Raw genomic sequence first — 26134 nt, forward strand, 5'->3', positions numbered from 1 at the left:
TACACAGAGGCTTTTTATTGAAGCGATGGGTCTGTATCCAGGATGCAAGTTAAGGCAACTGCGGCACTAGGGCAGACAGCCGTGCTGGCGCTGTGGGCCACCACCACCCCGGCCGCTCAGAGGAAGAAGAAGTGACTCCTGAGCAAGTTAGCATGCAACTAGAAACCAACACTGGTGCTTTGTCACACCTTCCCAGGATCTTCCTTCAGGGTCACCGTCCGATTGAACACAAGCTGCAGAAGAAGTGAGTGGCATTAAGAGGTGCCCCTTGCCATCCAGTTCCTTCTCTGCCACCCCATTTTACAGCACCCCCCACCCCTCTAACCTAGACAGACAGAAGGTACTAGGTTGGAGAAGGCTGCTAAACCTTAAAGCAGCCTTCCCCAAACTGATGCCTTCCAGATGCACTGGACTACAGTTCCCATTATTCTCAGCCCACACAGTCAATGGCTTTGATGGCTGGGAATTACAGGTGTTGAAGCCCAATGGACCTGGAGGGTACCAGGGTGAGAAAGGAAAATACCCTTCTAGGTCCTGCATGTTTTCTCAACTCACCTTTGCATCTGTGCTGTCAGGATCTACGGAGAAATAGCCAAGCCGCTCAAACTGGAACTTGTCAAATGGCTTGGCCCCACACACAGATCTGTCCACCAGAGCCTCCTCAATCACATGGAGTGAGTTCTGGGATGGAAATGAAATTTAGGATGGGGATGAATTAAAACACAGCAGTAGTACTTCTCCTCACAGATGGGCTTGTTGAAAGTTCCTCACTCGCACAGATTAAAATAGGCAATGGCATTTCTCCCACTCATAACTCCCAGCACACACCCTCCTACCTGTCTGCATCTGTATTTGGGTGGCAAAGACACACCTCTGAATCAGCATGGACATGGATGCATGCAAGGTCATCCTGATCAGACTGATTCACAATACCTTCCCCTCCCAACTAGAAAGACTTGGACCAAATGCAATGCCCCCATCCACCCACACACCCTTTCCAAAGACAGTCAGTCTCTGCCTCCATATTCCTGCCCCTCCCAGTCCAAGGCATGGAAAGCCTCTGCTGGGCCTAAAACTCACAGGGTTGATATCGCTCAGGAAGCCACCTGGTACTTCTGTGGAGTCTTCAGGATTCTTGTGCAGGAACCTGCAAAGGTTTAAATCACAGATAGATGGGTGCTGGGTTCCTGGAATGGATGAATGGAGATTACTACATGATGGCATCTCCTAAATATGGCTCTCCCAGAAGTCTTCTCTAAACTTCTAATGAACTAGCTGAGTCCATCCTGGCTTGATGTCACGTGTACCATGGTCTCACACAGAGACATCAAGACCAAGTCACTTCACCAGCTGAAGCAAGCCCAGCCTCACAATGGTCTAACACATGTTCACTGAAGTCTTCTCAGCATCCACCTTGGCAGGAAGGATGTAAAAAGGCTACTGTCTCAGGGAGAAGATCCCCTTTTGCAGCAGGGCAACCGAAATAAATGCTGTGCATTCAGTCCCCAGTTAGGTTTTATATGGAAGAAGGAACAGAAACACCCTTCAGAAGGTAATCAGTTTGGTCTCCAGCCAAGACCAGCAAATGAAGCACAACCTGCCTTCCCATAAACAGCTACACTATGGGGATGCACATGGGTGTGTAGTGGCGGGTGTGTATGGTGGCTGATCATCCCACTTAGTGTATTGTGCAAGGGCTGCATACAGACAGGAATCTTCCCAAACCACCGACTTGCAGGGTGGGTCCAACTTGCCATGACTTCCCCCACTAGTCTCCCTGCTGCTTGAGGTCACTCACAGCAGTCCATACCCAAATACTCACAGCCGCTCATACTGTCGAACCTCACACACGAGGGGATCTGACACCCAGTGGATAAAGGCTTTGGGCTTCTCTGCTGCCTCTGATTTTGTGCAGCTGACCACCAGCTCTCGTACATGTCCGTCTGTGTCCTAGGCATCAATTCAGAAGTCAGCTCCATGGGGCCTCCTAGTTGCTTGGACATCTTCGTGTATCTAAAGCACACAATCGCTTTTCTCCCCCCAGAATCCCTGTGTAGTAAGGGAACACTGTCTTTTTCGTTCAGTGGGGTGAGCTGCCTTTCTTCTGCTCAACACAAAGGAAAAGCAGGAGCATTTTCCAGAATGAATGTGCCACATCCACTGCTGCCAATGTGGGCACTCTTGTCCAGCGACTGCATACCCCCAGCTCCACAAAACCTTATCTGAAGCCCCCAGAAGTACCTCGCAATCACTTCTCGTTTACTAACTAGCTATGAGGCCAGTTTCAGAGATGTTAAGAATTATTTTTCCCTATCCACATCCATCCCCAGGCAACGCATTTTGTCTGTTCTTGAAATCTTAGAATCGTTAAAGGACTCTGGTTGCTTAACAGCTGCAGGAAGACCTCTAAACTAAATCTGAATTGACCTGGTACACATAAACTATCAGTTCACCCATGTTCTGCTCAAGAGACATGGCCCTTTCCAACACAAAATTAAAGACTCTGGCTTTCCCCAACCTGATGCTCTCCAAATGTGTTGGATTACAACTTGCACTATCCTCACCAACATGGCCACTAGTGATTATGGGAGATGTCGTTCAATACATCTGAAAAATACCATGTTGGGGAAGGTTAAAATACTGTTATAAATGGGAAACCCTTTAAGAACAACTGCATTAAAATTACAGCGCAGCTGGAGCTAAGAAACAGATTGATCAGTGTACTAAACAATACAAAACATGCGATTATCATTTTGCAACATGCTCCTCTCCCCTCCTCTCGCCAATGGGCTTATAAACCATCAACAAAGCCACAGCCTGGGCTTATCATGTCGTCTGAACCCGGATGGCCAAAGTGCTACTAAGCTGCTTGGCAAGAACAGTAAAAAAGGTTTGCCATTGTGGTCGAGTGGCTCTGGGCGAGCATAGATGATAACTGCCCCCAAGTGCCCGAACGGCACTTGGGAACAACTGTCAGAAGCTTCTTGCCACCACAGCTCAGCATCTCCCGCCTCTCCACCATCACCACCACCGCAGTGCCAGAAAGCGGCAAGCAGAACCCCGGCACGACCCTGCTCCAGCAAGCGGCAGCACAACCACCAGGCTGCGCGGGAATGAGCTGCATTTTGACTGGCCTCCTCGAGCAGAGGCCGAGCTGAACGCGGCTCATTCATCCTATCCATGCTCCTGCTGATCCCAGCAGAGGTGATGTTCCTTCCTATCTGGTGTCACCACTGCTCGATGGTGATGGCAGGAGGTGGAGGCAGTCTGCGGAGGCCGCAGCCTGTTCCTCCTGCAGACAGAAGCCGTATCACAGGAGAGCACTGCCGCCGACCCCCCCAGAGGTGGCTCAAACAAGCTGCCTCTGCCAAAGCTGGCGGCAGCACTGACAGAGCTGGCGAGGTTCATGGGCGAGGGCTGCCGGCAATCCCTCAGTGCTCCCAAAGTGTCCTCCAGGATACCCGTGCGAGGACTGAGGTGGGGAGCACAGGGAGGAGTTGCCCCAGGATGCCCCAGTGCCCAGTGATGTGTCAGGTACAAGAGAGGACCCAGTCAAAGCAGCAGCATGGACTGACTTATAAGTCAGCTCAGGCCTACAGTTTTGTGCCCTCCCACCAAGTGGCTGGAGAACTGGAGGAAAGACGTAGCAGAACAAGGAATGGTTCTAGGACTGTCCTCACTCAGTTGCAAATGTAGTAGCTGGAAGAAGCCGTGAGGCTGACTGAAGCGGAGCACCGTAGTGGTACTTGCTTTCAACAGAGCTCTTACCAAGGCCAGGGTGAGCAACCTGCGGCTTTCTCAATGCTTCAGCCCACAGCTCCCATCATCTTACACCATGCCTATGCTGGCAAGGGCTGACGGGAATTGTAGGCCAATGCATCTGGAAAGCCACCTGTTGCCCAGCCCTGTCTGAGGCCCCAGCCTACAAACAGGGAAACAGAACAGACAGTGTAGGCTGTTCGCAGGACACACTCACTTTAACGATGTTCTGGACAGCAATGACGTAGCCAGTGTGCCTCAGACCCACGGGCTGCCCAGGTGCCAGGCGCTTGTAGCCTTTCTCTGGTACCTGGCATTGAAGAGACACCGACATCAGTGGAATCCAAATGGATGGATAGGTCTACTTAATCAACTAGTACACAGACATGCAAAAAGACCCACTAAGTTACAGATGTACATATAACACTTACTGGACAGTACTGAGATAAATCTGTACCTCACATGCAGCATTATTTAAATCACTGGTCCCAAAAACTTTTCATGAGGCCACCCCTTCTTCTTGGGAGACTAGCCTAGTGCTCCCACACCTTTCCTCCTGCATTAGGTCCATTGCTTTACTGAGAATTTAAAACAACCACTCACCACCCCCTGGATCTTTCCACTGCCCCGGGGGGTGGTACCATCCACTTTGGGAACCACTGGATCAGACCAATGGGGATTGTCACTCAGGTTTTATGAGCAAAGCACAGCCAAAATGGGAGGCAGATGAGCAATAAAGAGTGCAGGAGTAGAGGGAAACCCAATACCCTTTAGAAGCTTCAGACTACAGTTCCCATAATCCCTGAATGTTCCCCATATTGACTGGGGCTTATAGGAGCTATCATCCAAAACATCTGTAAGGCACTAGGTTGAACCTGGAGTTAACAATCTTGCATAGTTTTGTCAACTGCCCAAAGAGTATCAACTAATGGCTTGGTATAGCAATGTATTTAATTCATTATACATAGTTTGTGCAGGAAAACTGGAGAGAGGCCTATCTGGGAAAGGCTCCTTTACGGATTGTAAGTGCAAAGCTCTCATTTAAAATATAAGGCCTTTTTTTTCCTTCAAGGAGAAGTATGACAAGGGAACCAACTTCCTGCCGTGTGGGGGGTTCCTGGTGCCCGTGCTGGAGGATTTCAGGCAGGAGCTGCACAAACACTGGTCAGCCCTGCTGTGGCTCGGGATTCCCTGCATTCAGCCAGGATGCTCAGCTTCTGTGATGCCAGCATAATCCTGATGCCCTGGTTCAAGGCCAAGAGATGTGGTCACAGGGAGCACTTCCAGGATCTGGGAGCCACTGTCAGCTCCAAATAGAGTACAAACTGCAGAAGCCAACACTTCAGCAAAGGGAAGGGATTTGATCTGCAATGCAGGCATGGTGCTCATCCAGAGAATACGAAAGCTACACGCAGTTGCAGAGAGAAGTTCAAATGGGGCTGCAAGCAGGAGCACGTCACACGCCCAGCACTTCAAAATCCTAGAGCTGGATGAGGCCTGCCCAACTGATGATCACAGACAGTGCCTACAGTTCTGCAGTGGCTCCCTGCTGGAACCCGAGTTTCAGGCCCGGAAAACCTGGATGTCCGCTTTCTTCTCTCCCACAAGGTGTTGCCATCATCCCTTCCCCCGCAGACTCACCTCCCGGAAGTCGCTCTGCTCAATGTAGACAATGGGCTGGAAGGGGACTTTGTGGACACCTTTGGTCTCATCTGCAGGGAAATTGGGGACGAGGACGTCTATGGTCTGAAACGAAGAGAGAGGCATCTGTGGGGACTCTACGCCTGCCAACAAAGAGGTGGGGCAGGGGAGCCGCAGCATGTCTTCCAGCCCCCGCCAAAGGTCACGGGCTTACTTTTTGCGATGCAGGAAAGTTGGCGATTGTCACCCGCAGCGGCTCTAGCACAGCCATGACACGCGGTGCCTGCTCGTTCAGCACGTCCCGCACGCAGGCCTCCAGCATGTGGGGCTCCATGGTGCACTGGGCCACCGTCACGCCCACCTGTCGGGAACTTGGGGTCAGCCAAATTTTGCAGGGCCATCAGAAAGAAACCGCATTTCATGGAGGATGAGGCTACTGGTCAGGATACCTCCACCGTCAGAGGCAGGAGACCTCTGGACACCAGTTGCTGGGGCACATGGGTGGCAGGGGGCTGTTGCACCCAGGTCCCGACTGGAGATCTCCTATTACGGCAACTGGCTGGCCTCTGTGAGAACAGAATGCTGGCCTAGAAGGACCCTTGGCCTGGTCCAGCAGAACTTCCTATGCCCTTCCTAGCTCTGTGGGGAGGTTCCTGGTCCCTGCTCAACTGGGGCAGACACCTGAGGTTTCCCAGGGGCTTAGTACCTGCAACGAGCTCTTCAGGCCAGGCTCAGGCACAGAACCGTTTTTTTTTTCTGTCAAGGATCACATTCCTTACGGCACCTGTGGCTCTCCAATTCTTACTGGACTTCATCTCCCATCATCCCTGACCATGCTGGCTGGGTTTGATGCAAGTTGGGGTCCAGCAACATCTGGAAGGGTCTATGTCCTCACCTCTGCCCTGGGGGTGATTTGTCTAGGGCAACATGTCAGCGGTGAATGCAGTCAACCCCTCCCCCCCCACACACACTTTTGGCCAAGACGCCCTTCTCTCTCTACTTCCCGGTGGAGCTGCCCAGGGAGGGACAGAGAACTGATCCCTTGCAGTGGACGTCTTCAGTTGGCCACAAAGGGCCCTCATGTTCTAGGGCCACCAAACTCTGTGCAGGGCAGAAATAACGCTCCCGCGCCTTCCGGTGCATCCCGTGGCTCATGCCATACCCCGGCACGACAGCGCTGCTCAAGCGCCACGGTCCACACAAACCAGGGACAGGGCCTGCCTCTGCCACCAAGAAGGTGTCCTAACATATTCAGGCATCCCCCAAGCTGAACCAGCCCTGAACCCTGCCAGAGGGGTCTTTACCCGAGCGCAAAAGTTGTTGATTGCCTCTGGGGGAAAGCCTCGGCGCCGCAGAGCCGTCAATGTGAAGAGCCGAGGGTCGTCCCAGTCCCTGAAATTGCAATGTCAGCAGTGAGCCGAAAGCGGCCGAGCCCTTCTCAGGAGCATCTGTGCCCAGTTCTGCTCCCCGCACACCCCACAGAGCCCATCCAGCTTCCTACCTGACTGCTCCTGTCTCAACCAGGCGGATGATCTTCCGTTTGGAGACCACCGTATACAGAAGATTGAGGCGCCCGTACTCCCACTGCACGGGGCAGTACACGTCCAGGGCATTGCAGAGCCAGAAGTAGGAGGAGCGTCTGCCAAGAGAGGGGAGAGCAGCGTCTCTCAGAGCACGCACAACGGGGAGAGCAGAGCACCATCTCAGGCTGACATGTGCTCAGCATTTGAGCATCTTCAGTTTTGCAGAGTTTATTTGGCTTGCACAAGCGATGTGTTTTCAAGCGACAGAGAAGGGCGACAAAAATGACCAAGGGGCTAGGGCAGCTCCTCTATAAGGAGCGACTACAACTGGGGCTGTTCAGCTTAGAAAAAAGCCGAGTAAGGGGAGACCTGGTGGAGGTGTTTAAAACAATGCATGGTGTGGAGAAAGTAGAGGGGGAGGCATTTTTCTCCCTCTTCCATAACATTTGAACCTGGGCCATCAGGACAGATAAAAGGAAGGACTTCTTCACACAGCATGTAGCTAAGCTATGGAATTGGCTGCCACAGGAAGTGGTGATGGCACCCATCTGAATGGCTTTGAAAGGGATTGGACAGATTCATGAGGGAGGAGGCCATTCGTGGCCTTGCTGGCTATGTGCTTCCTCCTTGGCATGCCCACAGACGCCGGTTGCTTGAGCAGGAGAAGTTCTTGCACCTGTCCTGCTTGAAGGGTCCTGTGGGCGACTGGCTGCCACCATGTGCACAGTGCTGGACTAGAGAGACCTTGGGGCTGATCCAGCACTGCTTTTCTTATGTTCCAACCAAAGCCCCGTTTGGCCTTGTGAACATTCACTGCTAAAGCTGAGATCGGACTGTGTATCAGCAAACTACATCCATGTTGTATCTATAGTTAAATACGGGAAAGGATACACAGCTGTTCATGTTTATTTTCTACCAGTAGTTATGCAAGGACATTTTGAAAACACCCCACTTGCTGTAAGGTTGTGTCTTTGTCAGTCAGGACAGATTGAAATACTTGAACATGTTTTACTAGAATGTAGTTTTATAATAATATTAGGGCCTATTTTAAAATCTTGCTATTTATTTTGCTTCCTGGAAGGACAATGTGTTTCATGTTTCACATCTGTTTGCTGATATAAATAAAAGTGAAAGAACAAACAGCAAAATATCTTCCTGAAGCTATTCAGAAGAGGTTGCAAATTAAGGGCTGTTAGCAAACGTTATTAGGAGACAAATTCTATGTATTCATTTTTATGTTGTACATATATATATATATTTATTAACTCTTTTAGCATGGACTCATATTCTATTGTGTTGTTTTACTCAACTTCTTACCTAACATATTTCACAACTCCTTTTTATTGTTTTAATAATGAAATTGTTTTAACATTTAATAAATATCTCAACAATTACGGTTCTATGTATCAATGTGGAAAGGTTTCTAGACCAAATAAATACTTCAGTGATGAAAAAAAGGTACTTGGCCAAGAGCAGGACTGCAGAAATGAATGTGGGATGGACAGAGACTTGTTCAATTGCTTTTCTCTTAACCAAGAGGACTAGAGGTCTGCCTTTCATTTGAGAGGAAAATCAGAATTCTAAGGACACCAGATTTCATATCCAACAGTACAAGGATGGGCAACTTGGCGCCCTCCAGATACTGTAAGCTTCAATTCCCATCAGAGCTTGCCAAGAGTCATTGTGAGGCATGATGGGAATTTTAGGCCAAAGCATTTGAATGCTGCCTGTTCCTGAAATTGATTCTGAATCCATATGCCCTCCTTTTTGTCCAAAAGGAACACAGAATGGCTTGTGCCATGAATAAAACAAGTGCCAATAAAACAACGCAAGTCATATTATTACACAAAAACAATTAGATTGCAAGAAGCAGAATCTAACTGATAAACACCAAAGCCAGCAAATAGGAAGCCAATGCTTGTGTAAATAAAAAAAGGCATTTCACCTACATTTAAAAGGAATCAGAGTGCGAGAATAGATTTTGTTCCTACATAAGGAACTGAAGCTTCCCAAATTGGTGCCCATTGTTCTCCAGAGAACCTGTGGTTCTCCAGACATTTTCTCTTTTGTATATTTTTTAATGTTAATATTGTGAGCTGCCCAAGTTCCAATCCCTGGAAATAGGTGGGATATAAATAAATAGAATGAATTGGTAGACTACAGCTTCCATCATCCCTAACCACTGGCTGGAGCTGACGAGAGCTGGGTGTTGAGCATCATTAATAGGGCCAGAGCTTGCCCAAACCTGGGATAAGGGATTCCCCAACAGGCTGGAGCCGGACTCTCTCCCCCCCGCCCCCGCCCCAATAGGACAGCAAAGGTCCCTCACCTGGCTTGGAATTCTTTGGTGCAGAGCGAGTGAGTGATGTGCTCCAGGGAGTCACAGAGGCAGTGTGTGTAGTCATAGGTGGGGTAGATACACCTGCAATGCCAGAGGTAGCCAAGAGGTCAAATCTCCAGAACCATCAGTGACCTGAACCTACCAGCATCCGCTGCCTCCCTATTGCTGTCCCCTTTTCCAGGATTCCCCACAAGCGGCCCCCTCCCTCCAGAACGCTCTCGGACTTCCTCACCACCTCACTGCCTGCTGCACGCAGACGCACACCCTTGCCTCCTTTTAAGGCGGCTTGGACGCCCAGCCCATTCGCGTGAGGAGCACGGAGGAGGACAGCTGCAAGGGGACAACACCCCCACCCATTCTAGCCTGAGGAACACTTCTAAGCCACCACCTCAAAGACCCAGCACGTGGCACACCCACCCCAACAGAAAACGTGGGCAAGGAACCCCTTCTCTCTCCCTGTTTCTGCCTCCTTCCAGTCCAACAAGGCACCCCTCCGTGTGTAATCCCAACCCCATCCAACACAGCTGGAATGCCTTCAGGCAGCCACCACGTACCATTTATCCCCCGTGCGGTGGTGGGGTGTGTATTTGATGCGATAAGCAACAGGGTCCATCTTGCCATCCTCCATCACCAGTTTCATGCGCAGCGTGGCCTCCCCTTCCTCAAACTTGCCTTTGCGCATGTCCTGCAGAGACAGAAGGGGCACTGGAACAATGAACCGGAAAAGCTTGCTATGGGGTGATGCCACCGCCTCCACTGCTTCTCCAACAGGAGCAAGTACAGCAGAGGTCTTGAACCTCTTTCAGCCGAAGGTCTGAACTCCACTGGAAGAAACTCTTGGAGCCTCATTCCAGGGGTGAGTGGGTGCAAATTCAAATGTGTTAAACCAAAATACAAAAACTACCAGCCCGATTTATCTTAAAGGTCTTACTGATGGGAATTTAGGAGACTTTCAATCTTTTAGATTGGGGAAAAAACTGCACAGGATCCAGGAAATCATCTAATGACTGGCAGTTAGAGAAATGGGTTACAGTCAGCACAAGAGGCATGACTCTGGTTTTTGGCCCACAGGCCAAGGTTTTGCAGCTTGCAAGAAAGGCAGCCCCGAATATTCTGTGCAACAAAGCCCAACCAACCACAGCAGGCGTGCCATGGCTGCATCAGCAAAATCTCAAGTGTGCAATCACTGACTTCAAAGAAAATGGTACTTTGGGACAGGAACTGTCAAAAGGAAATGGATGGAGAAGTAAAGAACAGAAATTAAGACAAGGGTCAAGAAATGAAAGTGGAAAAGAAAAGTGTACAAAATTATGCCCTGGTCACCCGTTCCACTGTATGAGTCTTGAGTAATAAATGCAGAAGTAACCATGAGAGCTAGAATCTTGTTATCTTAAAAGAAATTAAAGCAGCCAAGAAGCTGAGAAGGCTGAATTCCAGGCACGCAGAGACATGCAGCCACAACGGCAGTGGGCAATGCTGGAAGTCTTGGATCTGTTCCAGGAAGAACTGCGGGCTGTTATGTTTTCATTCTGCGGAAACAGCTGCCTTAAACGGCTGACGCAAAATGGTAGTACCTCAAAAAGCAGAAGTGATTCTTCAACTGGCCGGTCCCTCCATGGGGAAATGGGCGGGTTGTGCCCTTTGATTTCATCCACCTTCTGGTGGCAAATGTAAGCATGGCCTCTGAGGAGGGAAGAGAGATCAGCCACCAAGCAAGAGTCAGGCTCGAGCTGTGGTGCAATGCCGCCAACCCTCCTCCCCGCAACCTTCCCTGGAAGACTCCGACCGTTGGCGCTCTGGGGACTTGCACACAGGGAATGGGACAGGCGCCTTCCCCAGGATCCTCAGTGCATCTCCACCCTCCTCACCTCCGGATGAGATCCACAGCCATGGTGTACAACTGGTCAAAGTAGTCGGAGGCATGCGTCACTGCAAAAGGAGTGTATCCTGGGGGAAAGCAAGGCCTGATCATGAGAAGGGGGCCCTTTCGTGCCATCCTTCGGTCACTCCCCACGATCACACTCAAGGCCGCATCGAGGGCACGATTTTGTTTTAGAGATGCCTGACCTGCCGCTGCAGAGATGCTGCTCTGACAAGCCAGCTCACACTGTTATGAAAACATGAGCATATAATCACAAATAAGCATACGGACAGCAGCTGCAGCGAATGAATTTAATGCACCAAATGCAGGCTGGAATGTAGGGCTCTTCAGATTTTTTTTTCTTTTAATTTTTGAAAGAGAGGTTCGGGAGGGGGGCTATTTTTTGGGAGGGGAGCAAGTAGCAGCCTCCTCAACCCCACCTCAAGCTCTTAGGAAAAATCCCCAAAGGGCCCTCGTGAAGAAGTCGTCTGCACACACAAGGGCTGTCCATCTCCCCTCCTGCGGCACTCTCACTCCATGCCATGGTGATGGTAACAACTGGCTTACAAAGAGGGCTCACATCGTCTTCCTCCGCTCCACTTTCCCCTCACAACAACAACTCTGTGAGGCGGGTTAGGCCATGAGTCCACAACTGGCCCAAAGTCACCCAAGTGAGCTTCATGGGCCAGAACCCTGGTCCCCAGGCCAACACCACCGCACCACACCAGCTCTCAGCGATGCACCACACACTCGCCCAACAGGGAACTGAGGAAGACCAGGGCCCTTCTTCCTCATCCCTCCATCCACCATCTCAGCCCGCCAAGCCTCACGAGCACATACCTAACCATTCCACAATGTCACGGATGCCCGTAAAATACTTCTCCTCCTCCTTTTCGGGATTGGTGTCATCATAGCGCAGGAAGCAAACTCCATCGTTTGCCTGGGGTGGGGGTGGGAAATAAAGCTGCAGGATCACCCCACCCTCCAGTGCAACAAGGAGCCTCCTTCCCCTCCCACCCACACATGCCAAGGGAAAGCTGGGGAGATGGTTCCCTGGCAACATGTGACTTGCTGCTATGGAGTCCTCCAAGGAACCCCCAGCCCACAGTTCAAGCATGGACATCAGCAAGACAGAGCGTGGGGAGAGGCCCGAGACTCCTACCTTGGCAAATCCAAAGTTGAAATTGATGGCTTTGGCATGCCCAATGTGCAGAATGCCGTTGGGCTCAGGAGGGAATCGGGTGCGCACCTGGGGCAGAAGACATTACAACCGTGTTCACCACGATTCCCTACCCCTGACTTAAAGACATCTGAAATACAATGCAGAGGCACATCGCGAGAGGCTTGGCAGGGGTTCTCAAGCGTTCGACGCGTAAGCACAGCTGTGCTGGATCGCACCCTCCAGCCCAGCATTCCGTTCACCCAGGGACCAACCACAGGAAACCCACAGGCAGGACAGGAGTCTGGCAGAACCTTCCCCCCGTGCGCCCAGCAACCGGCTCACACAGCAAGGCTGCCTCTGAGGCCAGGACTAATGACCTCCAACAGCCTCCTTCTCCACGTATTTGTCCAATCCCCTTTTAAAGCCATCCAAAGCGGTGGCCATCACTGCGTCTTGTGAAAGCTGATGCCACCGTTTCACTGTGTAACATGTGAAGAGCAAAATCCAGCTCATGACACCTTGGCTGTGTCACTTTCCTTACTCTGGGCATCACACACGTATGCAAGGCGAAAAGAGACAGAAATACGTTGTCCATGAAGCTTCACTTGCAAACCCTAAAGGGATCGTACCCCTCGCTTTAGATATTAACATTCTGTCTCTAGAAATTTTGAACACTGGCTTGGAACCAAGTTTGTGCCGGCTAACTCTGCTGGCAGAACTGGACTGCCTTGACCCTCCTTTCACAGGGCTTAAGAGACTCCCGGGTGACCCAGGCCAGTGGGTACCTGAACCCTGCCTTCCCAATTCAGAGGACGGGAAAAGATCTGCCCTCAAAGCACCTGCCCGCCTGTGATTTCCAGGTGTTGCTTCAGGAGGTTCATCGTGTTGGGTGTGACAACGTAGCCTTCGGTTTTGTAGTTCTCACCTGGAGAGGCAAAGAGCATGTCAGCACACAGGACAGAGATGAGTGACCCCAGAATTCTTCTGCAGTAAAAATCCCAATTTCTGAGCCAGAAAATAAACCTGAATTACAGAATTGTTGTACTTTAAAAACTGTCCAATCAGCATGCTTCATTCACTGTCAATCTTCACTGCTTGTGGCTCAATCTGTGAGGCTTGGCAAAGAAATAGCGACTTCACCAACCCCTTTCTCTCACCCTGGCTGCTCCCCATTCTGGAGTTGGGTTGCACTGCTGGGGTGTCACCTGTTGGCTACAGAGGCAGAGCTTCACCTACAGAGAAGCTTAGCACCAGCACCAACAGACTGAGACAGGCAATTCAGGCAAAAGGCAGGGAAGAGCAGTGAACTGTGCTTCTCCCGCTCCCCCACCCGGAGAGCCACCTCTTGGGGGAAGCTTACCTGGCTTATGGAATCGGAGTGCTTCGCCTCTCAGCTGCTCCAGAAGGGGCTTTGTCTCTTGGAACACAGCTCCTGTGGAGAGACCGCCTGGCTCAGGACTCCCGCGGGAGGGAAGCCAGAGAAGCAAGAAGTGGACCTGGCAGAGCATCCCCCTCCCTGCAACATCTGAGCTTACTGGCTTCCCCTGCTACCTCTGCTGAACTTTAGCCTGTAAGCTCTTGAAGACGGGGGCCTGCCTTTTTTGTTTGCTGATCTATGTTAATAACATGCTATGTATTATTATTGATATTAACAAATGTATTGGCGTGATGGTGATGATAGAATAGTAATAATAAAAGCATCTACTCCTACCACTAACAAACAATTATTGAACAAACCCAATTACTGTTACTATTTCTTCCATGATGATCCATGACAATTATAATGCAGAACAGAATGCCAACACTCAGAATGAAGAGACTACCCGGACCAAAAGTGAGGCTTCCAACAGAATCTCACAGCTTAAACCCTTCCAGCTGCTTACAAGCTACAAGCAAGCTATGGCCTGGATGACAGGCGAGGCCTAAAGTCACAAGCTGCTGATGCAGGAGGGACTGCTCAGTGCCCAAACAAGAAGCTACCTGATCCCAAGACAGACCCTTGGTCTCTTCCAGCCAGCGCTGCCTGAGCCTGCCTCTCCCAACCTGGTACCCGCCAAGTGTGTTGGGACTACGCCTTATAATCCCCACTCGGTTCAGGGACTGTGGAAGCTGCAGCCCAACGCTCCCCCCTAGAGCTCAAGAATTCCTCAAGAATCCTCAAGAATCCTCTGCATTCCCCCTCCGAGGTCCTCTCTGCCACGGAAGGAAGAGAGCCATAAAAGCAACACAGTGACAAGAGAGAAAATAAGCCGCCCATCTTTGCCTGCCTTTGCCTGCCTGCAGTTACATGCAGCCTCGGACTGTTGCCACAGTTAACTACACACTGGCCCCCAGTCTTCACGAGGGCACTTCAGATCTCAGTCGCAGTTTAGGAATTGGTGGTTGCAGCACGTAAGAGGAATTTCCCAAGTCAGGAAAAAATGAATAAACAAAAAGGTGAGGAGAAAAACTGGGAGGGGGGAGAGAGAGAGAGGTGCCAACCAATCCACCCCACTAGCGCCAAGTGTCCTCCACCAAGAGGGCAGGTGGGTGCTGGTGGGGCAACAGAACTGCGTGTGGCCCAGGAAGGCAAGGGAGACTCCAGAGTGGCTACAGAGCTGCATGTGCTCTAAAGGCAGCCAGTGTAGCACAGGGGCTAGAATGCTGGACTGGAACTCAGGAGACCCGGGTTCGAGTCCCCACTTGGCCGCAAAGCTCACCGAGTGACTTTGGGCCAGCTGCTGGTTCTCAGTGTAATTTACCTCACAGGGCTGTTGTGTGGATAAAATGAAGGGGAGGAGGATTATGTAAACCACCTTGGGTTCCTTGCAAGAGGGAAGTAGAATACTGATATAATAAATCATCATAATAAATGGAGCAAGCAAGGGAGACTGTCAGGAAAGTCCTTACCATTTTCCACCACAGCTGCCTTCCCTTTCTTCTCTGGCTCTGCCACACGAGACTTTGCGCCCTGAAGAGAAAATAAGGAGCAGCCACAGGTCCCAGTGAGAGAGTGTGGCACCTTTCCACAGGATCTCCCATTTCAAAAGTTACGCAGAACTTCTCTCTGTGCTCAGCCTGCAGCTCTGTGGGCATCACAGGCATCCTTCTTTTGCCCTGGGCCCCACAGGCAGTGGCCCAGGTGCAGTGAATGGGCCCCCCCTTTACTGCAGCCCCAGAGAACCCCTTGCTGCTTTTCTCCCAGGACTCTCAAGCGTGGGAAGCCCCCAAGAGTGGATCCTGCAGAAATTCCCTCCAGTCCCCATGGATACAAGCTCTCCTTGTACACGATACTACTCAGCAACTTTACACATGCACTCTGCCGATTTTCGAATTTTCTCTTTTTCCCCATAACGAGTCTATGCTGCCCTGGGCAGCATTCCAAGCACCCTCTGCTGACCCCTTCTGGCCAGCCTAGGATCAGCACGTATGAACTGTAAAAGAAAGCAGCAGCAGAATGCGAAGCAGCGGGACCGGCGACAGGCGACAGAGTGGCGCAGGGTGGGATGCGCCTACTCACTGTTCCAGTCAGCTACCTGTGACCCCTATGATGCACCGCCCTAGTCCTCTTCCGTGTAGCTTTGTTCCTACCCTGCAAGAGTCAGTTTGCCTTTTGCAGCCGCTGAACATGCTCGCTCTGTATCGGGGCATTTTAGGAGTTCCTTCGTTAAGCTTGCCCGCCCCCACCCCCCGCAGTACATTTTTGTACTTTTGTAAAACTTGTAGCTCCCACAAGCCTGTGACTGCACAGGTACCGCTGTTTTGGTTACAAAACTAGCAGCACTGGCAAACCTGAACTTTAGAAACACAGGGAGTAATTTCAGGAAACGAAAACAACATTAAGAATGTAAATTGGAACTTTTTCCTCTTTTATAATATAGAGTGCATGAGAAAGTCATTTTGGAAGCTTTTTAATATTTAGAAGTACTTTTGTTCGTGAGGTAATTGTTATTTTACAAATAATTATGCATTAATGTTTTTTTAAATGAGAAAAATATTTACATACACACGCATACATGCACAGCAAAAGAGGAGAGCAGATGGATTGAAGAGAAGTGAAAAGACTAGTTGGCTACAGCAATTTACTACAACAATTTAAGGTGCACGTTTCCAACCTTTGTCCCAGAAAACCAGATCCCAAAGCCTAGTTACAATCCTTTGTGCCTCAGGTTTAAGTTAAACAGTGGAAGTCCTGACTTGCTATACCACAAATTTCCCTAATTTTTCACTATGCCTTTTGCAAATTGTGTAATGGCCTATGGCTAAATATAATGAGACTTGACTTTACTTAGTATACTGTTTTATTCCAGAAACAGAGACAGATGGACAAAAAGGCCAAAGAGGCAACACAGCAAGCATGGAGAGCTTCCAGCCCCCAGGACGCCCCCCTCGGCTTGCCATGCTTCTTCCCCCACCCCTGCAAGAAAGAGGAAAGGGCTTATCTTCCACCTGCAGCAGTTTGGAGAAAAGTCCCTTCCCCTTTTCGGCACCGGAAGGGGAAATCATCTGCCCTTCTCAGATGATTTGCATGAATCTGCTGAGGAGGTGGGGCTGCGAACTGTGAGTGAATGTGGGGTGTGAGTGAATGTGGGGAGGCAATGCCAGGTGTAGCTCCACCCGCATCAGGCAGTGCTCCCCCCCCCCCGGCCTGGACCCCCCCCCCCCCACTGTGCCTTCCGCATTCCATTCCAGGGATGGGCCCATCTGGACCTTGGGCTGCAAAGCAGTTTGTGGCCTGTGTGTTCTATTATGCTGCAGGGTCCCGGGGCAGGGCTGGGGAGAGGAGCCCCACGGCCCCTGAGGACTGCCAGCCAATGCAGGGGATGGGGGAAAGTCTGCCATCACCCCCATCCCCTGCTCAAGCACATGTGCTCCCGCCCCACGCACTGAGGCAGCTGAGGGGCCAGTGCAGGAGAGAGTCTCATCTCCCCTAGACCCAGCTGTGCCTCTTTCAGAGCAACTGCTGTGGGGCTGCTGATTTAGGATGGCCCCCTTGGGCCCCCCCCAACATGGCATGCACATAAGGTAGCCACCAGTGCACTCAGAGGAGAAAGGGAAAGACGCCAACGGTGCTACCTTAGGTTTCTTTTCCAGATCAGCTTCTGTCTTCGGGCCCAGTAAGTGGAGCACCTGCAGGCGAAGAAGGGAGATTGTGTGAGCACAGGGGGAAGGAGCTGGACAGAGGTGCTGGGTTTGGTCTGACTCTCCACAGCAGCTCCTTCAGCCAATGGCCGCAGCTCTCCTCCCCACCTCAAGCCGCAAGCACTCTTGCCTACGCCATGAGGACAAAGGGGGAGAGAAAGGGAGGGGCCAAAGCTCAGAAGTTGAGCACCTGCTTGGTAGGCGAGATGGCCCAGGTTCAGGAGGGAAAGACTACAGCCTGACGCCCTGGAGGGCCGTTGCTGCCACACAGTAACAGCAGTGCTGGGTGAGATGGACCTACAGGTGGACTCAGTATAAGGTAGCTGCTTACGTTCCCAAAACACACAGTTTTGGAAATCGCTCAGTGCATCTGCAGGGCCACAGGGTGCAGGCCGATGCTGTGACTGCTGCTTTTCCGTGGCATCCACACCAGAAGAGGAAGCCCTGGTTCAGCACTGGCCCAGGGGCAGGCCTCTGTGCATTCAGCACTGGTACCAAGCAGGTGTGCTGAAAGGCACTTGGTGTAGGATTCAGCATCATAGGAAATCCAAGATTCCTTCCTCCCTCCCTCCCTCCCTCCCTCCCTCCCTTCCATCCATCCATCCATCCATTCATGTTTCTAGCAAAAAAAAAAAGGGTTGAAAAGATATGGGCAGCACTGGTGAAGATTTCAGAAGCTGAAGGTGCTTCCTTGAGAGCCAGTGTGGCATAGTGGTTAAGAGCCTGGGACTGGGACTCGGACAATCTGGGTTCTAGTCCCCGCTCAGCCATGGAGCCAACTGGGTGACTTTGGGCCAGTCACAGACTCTCAGCCCAACCTACCTCACAGGGTGGTTGTTGTGGGGATAAGATGGAGGAGGAGATGTAAGCTGCCTTGAGCCCTTTGTAGGAAAAAGGCAGGATATAAACCAAAAAAATAAAATAAATAAAATAAAATAAAGGTGGTGGTCAACTTAAAAGGATTTGCAGTGGTCAGAGAAGAGGGTTTTAGCCTCTTACCCCTTCCTATGAATACCAGAAAATAGGAAAAACATGTACATGAAAATGTACGTATTATTTAACTCAAGCACAAGTCACATAATGCTATCAGTGTAGGATTTTCTTTTTAGGTACAGACACACCCCTAATGGTACTGAATTTATTCACTGATGTAATAACAGTTTAACCCTACTCCTCCTACAAGGATACTATGGGTGGCTTTCCCCACTCCATCTTTGCAACAACCACAGATTGGTAAGATAGTAGCATTGGAAGAGGCCCACAAGGCCACTGAATCCAACCCCCTGCTCAGTATAGGACTCCAAGTTAAAGCATCTCTGACCAGTGGCAGTCCAGCTGACTCTTGAATGCCTCCAGTGGTTGATTGGTTCCACTGCCATATTGTCGTAATAGTTAAGGAAACCTTGTGACTTTGGTTACATGGAGAGAATGTCACTGGTCCAAAGAGTGAGAATTTGAAGGTAGGTCTCTCCAGGCATGAGCTGACAGTCTTCGTCATGACATCACACTTCCTCTTTGGGGTACAGAATGTGTAGCTTGCCTTTAGAAGGCAGACTCTCTAGCTTGCAACAGACAATTCATAGCTCAGTGACAGGACACACACACTCCCAAGTTTGGTCCCCGGCATTTCCAGTGAGGGTGAGTGAGCAGATGATGGGAAAGAGCCCATCCTTGCCCAAGACCCTGGATGGCCCCTACCACTCAAAGAAAATAACACCGAGCGTGATGGACTTGGTCTGAAGGCAGTTTCCTATTTTAATTCTGCCGCAATGATCCAGCCAAATTCCACCCGCCTTCCCCAACCAGGTCCAGATGGGCAGGCCCCTGCCATACCTGCAAGTCCACTTCATTTTTAATGATTTTGCCATCTGCCCATTTTAACTTGCTCCGTGCCTCCCCTGCAAAAGAAAAAAGGAAAAGCACACAGTAATGGCTGCCAAGGCAATCTTCATCAGCTATGTCAGGCTGATCCTCTGGAATCCTCTTTTAGTAGGTACATGACTGTAAGTCATCTTGAGGGCCAGTTTCTTGACAGAAAGATGTGTTACAAAACAAATCAAAACAATCATTCGTGCAGCGCTAGCTGCTGTTGGATTCCAGCATGCCTAACACCTGTTGAAAAAGTACAGGTTGATGGGAACAAGTTGAAAAATTCTCCCTGGGTCTGAACCATGGCAAAATACTTGGCTCCTGATTTAGGTACAAACTTGGCACCCTGGCTCAGATGGCAATGCAAGTGAGTGCACTGAATAACCAACACTCTACGAGTCAATGCCTTTGGCATGAGAGCCCCCTGCATCCAAGAGTGCATGGAAGATGGGCATCAGCTCCGTGCTACTTTAGGAAAGGAAGGCTTTTGCACCCAAGGGACATAAGCAAAAGGACGCACCAACAATTCTTCCCCGGCTCAGGGCTTCCCCACAAAAGAATACACTTCTTCACACTGTGCATACTTTAGGTATGGGATTCACTGCCGTAAGATGTAGCAATAGCTATTGCTTAAGGTGCGGTCCTATGCAAGGTTAGGCAGAAATAGAGCCTACAACCTGAACGGGATCATACCCTCATTGTCTTCAGAAGGATGTTTTCAGGGCATGATGGCTTTTTACTAGCAGTCACATAAAGTTTATGCAACTGCCAGTAGCAGAGGCACGACCCCACTAAAAGTTGCTGGGGAACATGAGCAAGAGGGAGCGATTGCCTTCTTATCCTGCTTGTGGAATTCCCTCAGCGTCTGGCGGCCAATGTGTGAAAGACAATGCGGGATCAGCTGGACTCTGGGCCCGGTCCAGCAGAGATCGTTTTATCTTCACAGGAAGTCCAACATGTAAATTTGGTAAATGTGGCTGGTAAATTTTGCAAGAAAGAGCAGATCCTGAAATGGTGCCCAAGGCCAAGGTCCATGATGAATACAGCAATACCAGCAACAAGGAGACATCCCATTGTGGTATGCATTTCTGGCTTCCCTTCCCTAAAACATCTCTAGCCCTAGAACTTACCCATCAAAAGCCCCATGTTGAAGTGATAACGCTCTGAAAGGAGCTGGGCTTTGTGCTTGTTGAGAGCACCTTCTACCTAGAGACAGAAAGAAGTCCTAGTTTAAAACAGGGTGAAGTGGAATTTAAAGTTGAAGATCACAAGGCCTCAGTCCGGAGATATACCAGTGAGAGATCTATAAATATAGCAGACTTTTTGATTTTGCCTTTTTCCAAATAGCAGTAGCTCCTCCTTGCCAGGCCTCAACTGCTGCATAACTAGTTATAAATTTCCCTCCATTTAAAATGCATTTGACAAAATGGTACAGTGAAGACTGTTCAGGAAATAGAAACATGGAGAAAACACTACCACTTATGGGTAACTTGTTAAAATAGTGGTATTGTATAAAAGTTAAGCCCTTTTACAATCAAGGTTAACAGTTAATATATATTATGGCTATAATTTACATTTATAAAAGACCTACTGCGTTGTTATGTCATTGCTTGTACCTTAGCCATAAGACAACGGATGAGGTAATGTAACATTTCAGCTCAGCGATACATTAAAAGAGGGGCTTGGCAGACGCTGCTCTAACAGGAATTAAAACAACCTGATCTGCTCCAAATATTTTGGCCTGCAGCCTCTGTAATTTCTGGTCATCAGTCATGCTGGCTAGGGCTGATGGAGGAGCTAATCCAAATCATCTGGAGAACCCCGGGTTGCCTACCCCTCTGCCTTATAAGAAAGCTCGATTGCTGTGACTAATCCTGTCTTGGTTTTTTTTAAAAGCACACAGAGACATAGGTAGCTCAGCTGACAAGTGTGCAAACAAGCATGTGCCACTTCTGGGCTCTTCTAGGAGTTCACACTCACCGCTTCTTCAATCTGTTCTGGGGTTACCATCACACCAACACCACATTCTTTGTCAAAGTCTGCCACATCAATGGGGTCCCCAGGGTGGCTTTTAATGTAATCCAGAGCAGCTGCAAACAGAAAGAGTAAAGGTGGATTAGGAAGAGAGCCGGTGTGTTGCAGTGGTTAGAGCAGTCTTGCCAACCAGGCACCCTCCAGGTCTATCGGACTGCAATTCTCACAATCTGAGATATAAATAAAACACACACACAAACAAACAAATAAATGCAGGGACATTGGAGGTAAAGGAGCACATCTGGTCCTGCAAAACAAGTGCTCTTGGGAACAAGTGGTGGCAGAGTTTTTGCTTTATACTCCCCATTGTCAAATATGCAAGCTGAGCTCAGAAAAAAATATATTTTCTATGGGCAACTTTGGCAGGGTCTTGCCTTCCCTCAGGACACACTCTTGGCTCACATTCTTGTGACATATGGGCTCCTTCACTGAACCAATTTCAGATGCCTCCAACACTGGGGAGCCCTGAAGGGCAGTGCTTGGTTCCATGCAGCTTTACGCAAATCCTGCGGCTGTGGATTAAGCTCCAAGCAGAGAGCATCCCTTTAAAGAGCTAGGAAAGACAGTCTTGAGTTTTCTTACATTTGCCTTCCAGGAGTCTATGGAAAGCCACAGAATCTAGTATTCTGGAGTGATGCCTCCCAATCCCACATGGGGCCTAAATGTGGTAGGCCAGTGGTCTTTCCAGCACTACATCCCAGCCAGAACTTTCACAGGGACAGGATCCTTCTTCACCCCACAACTTGCTACCTTGAATACATACTCAGGTCTGTACTGGCCTCACTTCTTTCTGGGGGCCTTGGAAAAACTGTCCCGTTATGCTTCCATCTCAACAAAAGGAGCTTCCACTACCATGATACTTCTTTTGCCTGCTTTGGTGGGCCCCAAGTACTATATGCAAACTCCCCAGCAAGGCCCAAGGCAGAGAGCCTGCAAGTGGTTGCCTCTCCACACAACTAAAGGGCAACTTGAAACCATGGAAAGAAGAAAAGCAAGATTAGATTTAGAGAAGCAAGCTGTTTCTGGAAGTACCCCTCTCGCAGACTTCCTCAACCTGGGACCCACCAGATATTTTGAACTACAACTTCCATTACCCCCAACTAGCATGACTCATGGCCACGGGTGACAAAAGATGTGATCCAAAACATCTAGAGGTAAGCCAGGTTGGGGGCAGCTGCCCCAGTGCCTGGTTGGGCACCTAGTTTTTATTTATTGGTTTTAAACTGTTGCCGAGATGCTCTGAATTTTTAATGTCTATCCTATGTTTGTTTATCCTCTTTGTAAGCCACCCCGAGGCTTTCTGTGATGGGGGCGGCATAAAAATGCTTCAAATAAATAAATGGTATGAGGCTGGATCACCCAGGTGAAAAGCTGGAGAGCAAGGAGCAACGTAGCAACAGTCGGCAGAAACCCCAAGCACGTACCATTGAGCTGGAGATCTGTAGCAATCTTCTTGGTAGCAATGTACTCCACAAGGAAGCTGAGATGCTTTGGGTCCTTAAGCCGGGAAGCCACATTATATAGCAGAGTGCCAACTGTTTTGTCAATAGCTGAACCAAGGATCCCTTGAGCCTAAAAAGTGAAGAGAACACAAGGGCAAAGTTGGACTCCAGTTCGGACTAACACCTTGATCCAAGGATGCCAAGAAGAATAAGACCCTTCCCTGCTTTCCTCTTAGATGACAGGATAAGCTACCTTAGCACAATCACTCCAGATAACAACTCCCAGGCCGTGTGGAGCTGCAAGTCCAAAGTATCTAGAGAGCATCCTGTTGGGAGAGACTACCTTAGCTGCAGAAAAAGCCCAGCCAGATCTGTCTCTCTTCTGCCCCTTCCCAACTTACATGTCAGCATTTCAGAACTGTACAAGTTTCAGAAGTTGGCACCTCAGGAATAGCATAGGCAACTTCATGCAACAGTCACTGTTCCTACACTTATGCTTAAACAAGAGTGCAGCATGTGATTTGCTGCTTGCTGATGCACCATGCTAGCCTCAGTAGACCAGGGGCTATTTAAACCCCACTGAAGCAACTTTCATATGTTTCTGCAGAAGAGAGTAATCTTGTGACTGTTAAGAACTATAATTTAAACAATCTGCTTCTCTAACAAAAACAGAAATAGGTCTGTGATAATCCCCACCCCCTCAAATCCAACGACTTCAGCCACCCAACCAATAACTTCATTCTGCCCAAGCAAAACAGAAAGTGAATGGAAAACCAATGCCCCACTTCTGCAGTTCCTTGTTCTCGGTTTATTCTCTCTGCTCCAGTACAACCTTCAGGTTCTCCAGGACATGAAGGAAGGGAATTCCAAAGCAGAAGAAAAGGGCTGATATTGTTCAGAAAGCAATGATCTGCACAGATACGTTGGAAATTTTTCCAATAGCCTTATTTTTATGACAACAGTGTTGAAACCTGGAAGAACTGATCTTAATCAACTCTGACACACACCTGCTCCTCGGTCAGCACTCCCTAGTTTAAATTAAGCTTAAGTGCATGCAACTACATTTGCTCATACACACCCCTTATTCCTCTCACCTCTCTTCCCCCATGTTGCTACAAGCAAAACTCTCAGGAATTTGAATGCCTACAACTACTTTTGATATTACATTTATATCCTGCTTTTCTACATCTTGCAAGAAACCCAAGCCAGCTCACAAAGCTCTCTTCATCTCTATTTTATCCTCACAACCCTGAGGGGTAGCTTACACTGAGAGTCCATAAATGACCAAAGGCAACCTCTGAGCTTCTTGGCTGAGTGGGGACTAGAACTTAAATCTCCCAAGTCCCAGTCTAACACCCTGATCACAACATCACAGTGGATATGGGACAGAGGCAGTGCTACAAAAGGAATCTGTGTTCACCCCAAATCAATCACCAGATTAGTTAGCTTAGAAAAGATTTCAGATCTGAGATTTGAAAAGATTTGAGTTGCTTTGAGAAAAATCACTGGTAGAAATCACACCAGTTTGTTATTGCCATTATCAGGAAATTCTGGTTCAAAAAGCAATTCCTTATCTAACTGAGCAAAAGTACTAGCCATTGACACTAATGTTTTGCTATTAATGTTAGAATTTTCTAGCTGGAAATTGTCAAAGCAAAAGCAACCCTCATTTCTAAATTAAGTACAGTCTGCATCAGATGAAAACAAGTGAGAAACAGATTTCTGATTGGCCCCTTTACCAAAATGACCAGTACAGAATACAGTCTGACAGACTGATCCTGTGTATATTATTAAGAAACAGCTCTCACTGTATTAAATGTGGCTTACTCACAGGGACATATGGAAAGGACTACAACTGTGATGTAACTAGGAACAGAACATGAGGAACAAAAATGTATAGCAATTTTGAACTGGGGAAGAGGGAAATTACTCTAAAATGAAAACATCTATCATGTTTTAAATCAAAGATCAGAAAGGGAGAGACCAAATAGTTATCCTTTCTTATGACCAAATCTAATTTCCGTCCCCAGGTCAATTAACCCTGCCAAAGACTGACAGATTCACTTTGAGGATTTTGTCAAATTTGATCTCACAACACATTAAATGCCACTGTACGTTTCTGTAACACCCACTGAACATACGAAAAGACAAAACAGATAATTATACAGAAGCGTGCCACTAATATTCAAATAGATGGAACAGTGGGAAGGGGATGATACTGTTAAAAACAGCTGCAGAAGAAAGAGCAAGTCGAGCCCCATAGCCTTTCTGGTCTGAAAATGCAATAATGGGGAAAGCTACATCTGTTGGATCGCAGCTACTCAGGTACTTCTGAAGGACGCAGGAACATGGCAGGGGCAAGGAGCGTGGCAGGCTCCAAGAGGGGAGATTACTAATCGTTATGAGAGCGCAAGGTGATGGCGGTGACCTGCTTGACGGCCTCGCGGAGCAATGCGGTGAGCGCCTCGTTCCGAAGGGTCTCGCGAGCCTTGCTCTCGCTCAGCCCGATGCCCACGAACAGACCCAACACGTCCGCTTCATCAGCCGCCATGCTGCTGCTCGCTACTGCCGGAATGATCGCTCCTACTTCCGCCCACGGAAGGGCACTGACTTCTCAGTCTGATCCGTCCAATCACCATGGGGCGGGTAGACCCTGCGAAAAAGTAAACACCAATCAGAGGTTACCATTTTTCGCGTAGCCAATGAGAACAACCATCGTGAAACCTACGTTCCCGGGTTCTGCAACAGATCAGAAAAGACTAAATTGAAATTGGGCGGGATTCTGGGTTGCTTCTGGTTGCATCACTCGCACGAGTCATTTTCAAAATTTATGCGGTTGAATAAGGAAACGGTTTGAGCAGAAATAGTGGAAGACGCCCGCCCCCTAGTGTTTGTTTAGCTATTTTGCACTATTTCCAGCGCAATCCTATACAGGTCTATTCAGAAATAACTTCCACTGAGTTGGTATCGGATTGCAGCTAAAAATGTCCACATGTGTTGCTTGCCATGTAATTGTCAGAGGGGTAGCACCAGAAACAAAGAATCCTGTGGTACCTTAAGCAATAAAGATTTTATTCCTGCAAAAGCGTTCGTGGAAATTGGTTGCTTCATAGGAATGGTCAGTTCATTCAACTTATCTGCTTCACCTCATTCATCAGAAAGCAGCCTTGAAAACTTATGCCAGAATAAATGTAACTAGTCTGAAAAATAAAGAGTCAACGTTGCAGGATGTTGGGGGAAAAAGCAAGAATTTTTATTCCAAGAAAGAGCCCATCTGTTTTGGCACTGACTCCTGTATAGACAACTTCTTCAGGAATCAGTATTTCTAAAAGAAAACAGAAAACAATTTCCAGGATGAATACCTACCCCTGAGGAAGGCCC

General features: G+C 49.0%; 1 protein-coding gene across 1 annotated transcript; it reads right to left on the reverse strand.

Annotated features, from left to right (window-relative positions):
- On the reverse strand, window positions 1-25312 carry QARS1 (glutaminyl-tRNA synthetase 1). Its single transcript, XM_044452017.1, has 24 exons — window positions 25182-25312; window positions 22736-22883; window positions 21258-21367; window positions 20408-20483; window positions 19242-19306; window positions 17343-17396; window positions 15177-15237; window positions 13648-13719; window positions 13127-13212; window positions 12288-12374; window positions 11966-12065; window positions 11133-11211; window positions 10839-10947; window positions 9819-9949; window positions 9253-9345; window positions 6902-7039; window positions 6705-6792; window positions 5615-5761; window positions 5401-5505; window positions 3977-4069; window positions 1823-1950; window positions 1081-1147; window positions 556-681; window positions 1-233 (listed from the first exon to the last, which is right to left on the reverse strand). Exons 1-24 carry the CDS (start codon window positions 25302-25304, stop codon window positions 183-185), a joined length of 2337 nt encoding a protein of 778 aa, XP_044307952.1. The 5' UTR covers window positions 25305-25312; the 3' UTR covers window positions 1-182.
- Between the last annotated feature and the right edge of the window lie 822 nt (window positions 25313-26134).

This window comes from Varanus komodoensis, unplaced genomic scaffold (genome assembly GCF_004798865.1).
Source record: "Varanus komodoensis strain SLA01 unplaced genomic scaffold, ASM479886v1 scaffold6_4, whole genome shotgun sequence".
Lineage (NCBI taxonomy): Eukaryota > Metazoa > Chordata > Lepidosauria > Squamata > Varanidae > Varanus > Varanus komodoensis.